At 37.4% G+C, this 7,620-nt stretch overlaps 1 protein-coding gene across 1 annotated transcript; it reads left to right on the plus strand.

Moving 5' to 3' along the window:
• Window positions 1–2,785: 2,785 nt before the first annotated feature.
• Window positions 2,786–7,005, plus strand: LOC104592937 (adenylate kinase 4-like). Its single transcript, XM_010252491.3, has 7 exons — window positions 2,786–2,803; window positions 2,930–3,154; window positions 4,337–4,482; window positions 4,586–4,705; window positions 4,833–5,000; window positions 5,509–5,598; window positions 6,705–7,005. The coding sequence occupies exons 2-7, from the start codon at window positions 3,040–3,042 to the stop codon at window positions 6,804–6,806; spliced, it is 741 nt and encodes a 246-aa protein (XP_010250793.1). The 5' UTR covers window positions 2,786–2,803; window positions 2,930–3,039; the 3' UTR covers window positions 6,807–7,005.
• The last annotated feature ends 615 nt before the right edge of the window (window positions 7,006–7,620 follow it).

Below are 7,620 nucleotides of genomic sequence, written 5' to 3' on the forward strand. Positions count from 1 at the left end.
CTGATGCACACCACGGGGACTTGAAGTTGTTCCCCGATGGTGTTTGTCTCCGTGCCACGTCCGACGTTGCTAGAAGAAGCCATGAGTGTTGGGGTTTTTGGAAAAAATAGGTTATGAGAGTTTAGAGGGAGGATTTTAGAAGCGATTTCCCACAAACGGCGCCAATTGATAGTGCGCAATCCGGCTGGTCCTAGTTGTCAACGACCTTGCCTCTGAACGGAGCTATAGGGAGCCTGAAACAGAGAAGATGAGGAAGCTCCGGGGGGAACCCAGTATGAATGCTCCGAAGCTCAAGTTAGAATTCTTTCTTAGGCAAGATAAAACCAGATGGCGCAAAGTTCACATACCTTGTTCTTGGGGGGTAGGGAGCCTTTTATAACCACCTCGTGCACTCACTCCTAAGCTTCTGTCAAGTCGGGTATGATTACCTCTGGGCTCCTGCCAGTTCAGGTGTCATCCCCTCTGCTAGACAGAACCGCTACTGTTCCCTTTGTCGGAGCCGTCTCTGCGACTGGCGGTGACGGTGGCAGGTGGTGGTGGCAGGTGACCGTTGAAGTGCGGCTGTCAAGCATCAGATCCCAAGTCAGTTAGGTGCGCCGCCCTTGGATACGGACCTCCTCGGTGTCAGGTATGGTACGTTCATTCAGTTCGGCGTCCCGGAGGCGAAGTGCTGGAGTGGCGAGCGAGGTGAAATCTTGAGTTCGGATAGGGGAGTGTCCCGAACTGCTATGAGGCGGGCCAGTTCGGGTCATTGCCTTGTGTGGCTCGGGCCTAAGGGAGAGTTCGGGCTCCTCGTAGGGAGTTCGGGCTCCTAGTAGGGAGTTGGAGTTCGGGCTCCTAGTAGGGAGTTCGGGTTCCTCATAGGGAGTTTGAACTGCTGGTTTCCTCCCTTTGGTGCTCGCGCCCTGGGCGCGCTGTTGTGCCGAGCTGTTTGCCTTTGCCACGTGGAGTGATTATGAGGTCGAGCCAAATCTTCCTTCATCAAAAACTAAGCCGAAATTGAGTTGCAAGTTGAAGATGGCGCAACCCCAATTGCAAGAAGTCGATATTTTGTGTGCATCGATGTGCACTCTTAATCTCCTATTGAATGCAGCTATTAATCACTTGAGATCTCCATGTTTTTCCTGGAAAACTCAGTGATGAAAGAGAGAAAAGCATGTTTTCAAAACGGACCGAACGGTTGGACTGCCTGACTGGTTCCATTTTTCCCCAAAACTGTTGATTTTGGTCAGCAAACTGCTGAACCGACCAGTTAACCATTCGAACCGTTCGAACGGTTTTAACTGTTTTTCATTTTTTTTAATTTTTTTTTTATTTTTTGTCAGAACAGACCGATCATTCAGGTCAAACGACCAGACTATTAAAACCAGTAACTGGATCACTAACCAGTTCGGTCTCCGGTTCGGTTTTAAAAACCATGGAGAAAAGGTTCTCCTTTCAGCCTTGGTTGAACTAGAGTTTGGAGGAAGTTTGGTGATAATCTCTCTCACAATTCTCCTATTCTCTATCATATATGGAGCTGGACTCTTGGAGTCCTACAAGGATTATCCAAATAAGATTTCTAACTTAATTAGAAGTTTCTAATTTTTACAATTTTACTATTATAATTAATCTATGTGTGGCTAACTTAAAAAACATATTTTTCCAATATAATAAAATGTTGGATTTCTAAACTCTTCACTTTGTGAGAGATCTCAAGTATGGAGGATTCCTACATTACCTATATAATCTGTTTTTGCCACATGGTAGACGCAAACCATCCACTGAGTAGAGAGAGAGGTAATTTTAAAAAACTTTGGTAATTTACAATAATTATTAATAAATAATCATTAAAAGAAATAGAAGAAAAATAACAATAATCTGCTAATTTATGGTATTTTTAAAAAATTACTGTTAACTATTGGAAATTTACAATAAATAATAATAATTCTAATGTGCTTTTAAATAAATAGAAATGAAATAGCAATAATTTCCTAAAAATAATTCATATTAAATCTCAAATTTATAATTTTCATTCTCAAAATTCTCAAAATTTAATTTTACTATTATCAATGATTATTGCTAATTAACAAATAATTACTTTTAATTTATTATACTGGTAATAAATGATATATTGATAATTTCTGGTAAAATTCAAAAATTAATGTTTAATTTATTGTAATTTATAGTAATTATTAATAATTTAATATTAAATTAAGAGGAGAAAATAGCAATAATTTCATGATAATTTTTGGTATTTTTTCAATATACAATGATAATTTACTGTTAATTAAGTAAAAGAAAAAGAATTAATTCATTGATAATTTCTCATAAATTTTAAAGTTACTATAATTAGTTATAATTTAACATTAATTAAGTAGAAGAAGAAAAACATTTTTCCTTGTAATAATTAACTTGAAATCTCGAAATTAAATTTTACATTTCTTAATAATTAATGTCACTAAGCATAATATTAACATTTTTTTTCCAAATTTTACTATTATTATATTTATTAATAATTACTGTTATTAAACAAAGTTTCAAAAATAAATTTTAATAAAAAAAATAGTTAAAAGCCTAATGATTGGGGACATGATTAGGTGTTGTGTTGATGATCGACTGCACTCTCTTTGCCTTTCACATCTTAAAATGTGGGTTCCAGAGAGACGATTGCTATATTGTCCCCACTATTATTGCTTAGTAGACTAGACTAGGCAGACAGGAAATCCAAGCGATATATATAGATAGACAATTCTATAAATACAAATTTTCAAATCCCGAAATCTCTAAACATATGTTCAGAATTCAGATGTGCAGAAGTGAGGTAGGCTGACAAGAATACCCTCCCTCATCGTGTACTCACTCTAGTAGCTATATATATATATATATATCATCAAAGTAAGGGTTTATTAATGTCTTTTCGCAAAATGTATATGGTATCTATTTTCAGAAAAAAGGAAGAAATACTGAAATAGGAAGGGCTGAAGCTTTCGAAGGTCCGTCCGTGGTTTACTGCTCATCCGTCTTCGTTTGTCTGAAGGTCTGAGTTCTGAAGAAATAATGGGGAGCTCCTCCACAGTGGATTTGTCGGATATCCCGTCAGTGGATCTGATGACGGAGCTCCTCCGCCGCATTAAATGTGCTGACAAACCCGACAAACGCCTCATTCTCGTCGGTAATCCCCCCGCCCCCCCCGGGCGCGCTTTTTTTTTTTTTTTTTTCCAATTGCTTCTCAGCCTTTTCCTTTTTCATCCTGAAGAAATTTTGTTTAAATCTAAGGTTTATCTGTAGATTCAATGTGAAGATTTCATTGCGGATGCTTGCTTCTTTAATGAACTTAGGGTTTTGACGTCGAGGATTCATGATATTTATTTACTTTTGTTCTTGGTTATGACCTTCTATGTCTTTTTTGGAGAAAGTTTTTTTTTTTTTTTGGGTAGAAATTTTCGAAGCAAGTTATGACTTTCTACGTTAAGTGTTTTTATTTGTTGTAGAGTTTGGATCTGCCTTTTTAGTTCTACTTCTATGATTATCAATCTTCTTTAACATCTCTTTGAGCTTGGATATTCCCAAGCTCCTGATGATTTGTCTTATTAATGGTTTTTGGTTCTAATATTCTGTTTCTTATCTACCCGTAATATTTTACTGGTTCTTTGACCATGAAGTTATTTTTCTTCCTCTGCAACTATGCCTGTAGCCCTACTGGGACTTAATTGATTGCATGCCGGATTTCAACCGTTGTTGCCCTTAACAGATAGTGCCTCAGTCCTTGGTTAACAGCCGAAGCTTGCGTTTGGAGTCACCCAAACGGACGAAACAGGATCGAAAATCGGAATTTCTATGTTTTGAATGTGTGCTAGCTGCATTTTGTATTCTGGCTTGGTACCAAATTGTACTTCTGTATGAGCTCGACCTATAAAATGGCATCGCATATAGTTAGTTTAAACATTTGAAAAAGGCCCTTGGGTATTGTGGCTTTGGTTTTCATTCAAATAAAAAAGGGTTGTGGCAGCATCCTTCTTAGGTTGACATTAGGCTGTTCTCCTAAGAGAAAAATCATTTGATTTACAGTCTGAACCTTCAAGTTTGGTGCTATGTATTGAGGCTTTACATTCATGAAGTAGCTTCAATTGACTGAAAGTCCTTGTAGTATTAGTTCCCTTAAGTGAAAAGGAAGTTCCAATCTACTGGTTTTAACCTTTAAAGGACAAACTAATCTGTCCAAGGAGGATCCACTGTGATGGTGTGACCCAATAAAATATTAACATAAATACATAATGCAAAAGGTGAACCTTTACAACTTTTCGCCAATGATTGTTGTGTCTCTTTGTATTTATAAGGATTAGATGGTTGGCAGGTCCTCCTGGGTCTGGAAAAGGAACCCAGTCTCCCATCATTAAGGATGAGTACTGCTTGTGCCACTTGGCTACTGGTGATATGTTAAGAGCTGCTGTTGCTGCGAAAACCCCCCTTGGTGTTAAGGCTAAAGAGGCTATGGATAAGGTAGAATGCTTTCCAGAATTCTATCATGCGTTCTGTTGTGGGAGTGGTTGTTGCAACTTGTTTAATGACCATTTCTTTGGTTGGATATGTAACTTCTTCTCAGGGTGAACTTGTTTCTGATGACTTGGTTGTTGGCATAATTGATGAAGCAATCAAGAAGCCTTCATGTAAAAAAGGTTTCATTCTTGATGGGTTCCCAAGGACTGTGGTGCAAGCAGAAAAGGTCTCTGCCTTTTTGTACTTTTCTTCTCCCCTCCTTCTGGATGATTTGCATGGTTCTAGTATTTTGTAGGTCTTAGTTTTCTATTTATGAGATTCTCCTCATGTTCTTTGTGTGCCTCTTGATGCAGCTTGATGAGATGCTCGAGAAACAGGGGACTAAAATTGATAAGGTACTCGATTTTGCAATCGATGATGCGATCCTGGAGGAGAGAATCACTGGTCGTTGGATCCACTCTTCCAGTGGTCGGACCTACCACACAAAATTTGCCCCTCCCAAAGTTCCTGGTGTTGATGATGTGAGATGATGCAAATGTTTTTCCTTTTCTTTTTGTTTCTTTTATTAACTTGTAAAGAGAAAATTTTAATGATAACTGGTAACTAATATAGTAATGTCAAGTGGCATATATAAAATTCCGATAAAATGCATCCCATGCAGAATGAGTCACTTGGGTTGCTGTATATGACCTTATATAAGTCACTTCTTTCCTTTGTTTTTGGAATGATTTGCTTCAACTTAGAAAAGTAAGAAATAAGATTACCATAAGACGATGGACTTGCTCTGGCATTTGAATCAGTTGTTTTTGTCACATTTGAAAGGTGTAGATGGAGTTATTTCTATCCATGGGAAGATCAAATGTTGACTAGATAGCAGTTTGGTCTTCATATTTAATAGCCAAAAAGTTGAATGGATATTTAATCTGCATTGTATATTTTCATTTTATATTCAAATATGTTATAACAAACTTATTAGTTGTGATGCATCTGATGTTGTGGATATACCCTTGCTTTTTCTTATCTCTGAAGGTTACTGGGGAGCCTTTGATTCAGCGAAAAGATGATACTGCAGCAGTTCTCAAGTCAAGGCTTGAGGCATTCCATAGACAAACTGAACCAGTATGATTTGCTTGTTTCCTTTCTCTATTGAAATTTATATATGCCTGTCAAATAATCTAGTTATTAGAAAGAAGTTCTATGTATGAAGTGAAAAAAATATAAAGAAAAAACTTCTTAGCAGTTTGTTTCCATAACCCACCATAGGGTAATTGTTCAATTCTAGAACTTGCTGAGTACTGGATCTAATCTAGCTTATGTACAGGAGGTTGAGATGGAGTATTGACTTTGAAAGGTTTTTCTTGTTTAATATCTATCATTATTTGGGATCTGTCTATTGTTATCTCCTCCTGTTAAATAAACTCATGCATGTGATGCTTGAAAAATTGAAGGTGTATGTTTCTTATGAAATGATAACACAATGAGTTTGTCCTAATGTAACCTAAATTGTTTTCGGTGTGCATAGGTTAGCTCCAGTACTCATAGTCCCCTAAATTATTTTTACTGTGGATAGGTTATAAGTAATTAGTTAGTACAAAACTCTAATGTAACCTTTTCTGTCTAGCAGTAGCAGTTTCACCATCCATATATGGAACTATGCTAGCCATCCTGAAATTTTGTATTGAAGTTCTATTCATGCTGCATGAATGTGGCACTTCTTTTCAAAGATAAGAAGTTTAAAGGACTGATTTTGTGCCAATAAGCTTCTCATCTTATCATGGGCGAACACTTTTCTACTTGGCATGCATGGGGAAGTAAACTAAGTCATAGCTATGTGTGCTTGGTTTCTGTATCTTGTATGTGTGTGCAACGTGTTTGTTTTGTACATGAATGCTGTGAGGGTTTGGAATCCTTTAAACCTTTATTGCTACTCACTAGTCCCTAGTAATTTTGGTCTGTGCTTGCTATGTAATGATGGATGCTATAACTTTGTAAGCAGTTGTCTTGTGCAGGGCCTTCCATCACTATGGCTAGGCAAGGTGGGACCTTGTCTGATAAGAGGTTTTGCTAGTGTGTATCTCCATGATGTAGAGGGCCTGAAATTAATGTCACTTGATTGTTGGATATTTTGTCCTTTGTTCTCGTTCTAATGTATATTGTGCTCCTCTTGTTATTTATTCATATTGTGAAGTATCTTAGCTAGTTTCCTATAATATTTGAACTGCCAGGTTATTGATTACTATGCCAAGAAGGGCGTTGTTGCACATCTTCATGCGGAGAAACCACCAAAGGAAGTTACCACTGAGGTTCAGAAGGTGCTTTCTTCATAGGAGTGAGCTACTTAGTTTGAAGCTTTTTGAAACTTTTGTGAGTTCTTACTCGTTTATAATCGGATAAGATGTTGTCCATCTTTTTTTTCATCTCCTTTCATGTTTAAATTTAACAAGCATCGGCTGGTTGTATGAGCTGCTGAGGTGTTACAGAATTTATATTCCCGAATAAAAAAAAAATAACAGTTTTTGAGTAAAATATGGAATTCCAATATTGTTGCCTTTTAGGACCCGTGTTCTTGTGTTGTGGGATTGGAGGAAAATATCCATCTGATCATGAATGGTGATCAATAAGATGAATGACTGGTCTTTATTTCCCATATGATATCAGAGGATCACTTATCATGGAGTTGCTCCATTCATCCAATTCTCGCCTTGAGTTTTGCTCTGTAGAGCCTCTTTTCCCATCTCTATGTTGCAGGTTGTATGGGGAACATTTTCCATGTGTATTCTGCTCTATAGCTGGATCAGGCAGGATGAGATGAGCTAGTCAGCGAGACTACGGCGTATAGAGCAAACATGATTATAGCAACCTGACCAGGCTGGATGAGGAACCAAGGCACTTTAATTCGGAGAGATCACATTCGGGCTCAACACAGTGAAGTCTCTCAAGTCATTCCTTCAATTTTGCCTAGAACTGAGTCCAATGTTTTATTTGTGAATGTTAATTCCTGCCAGAATCCATAAACTTGAGTTTAATCTATACCTGCTACATGGAACATGGATCTAATGTTGATGAGGAAATGAGAATGTGAATCCATGGATAAACCATGAAACATGAATTCATAGAACTTTGAAGAGTAATTGACCTCTT

Source organism: Nelumbo nucifera, chromosome 3, assembly GCF_055504915.1.
Source record: "Nelumbo nucifera cultivar China Antique chromosome 3, China Antique-T2T, whole genome shotgun sequence".
NCBI lineage: Eukaryota > Viridiplantae > Streptophyta > Magnoliopsida > Proteales > Nelumbonaceae > Nelumbo > Nelumbo nucifera.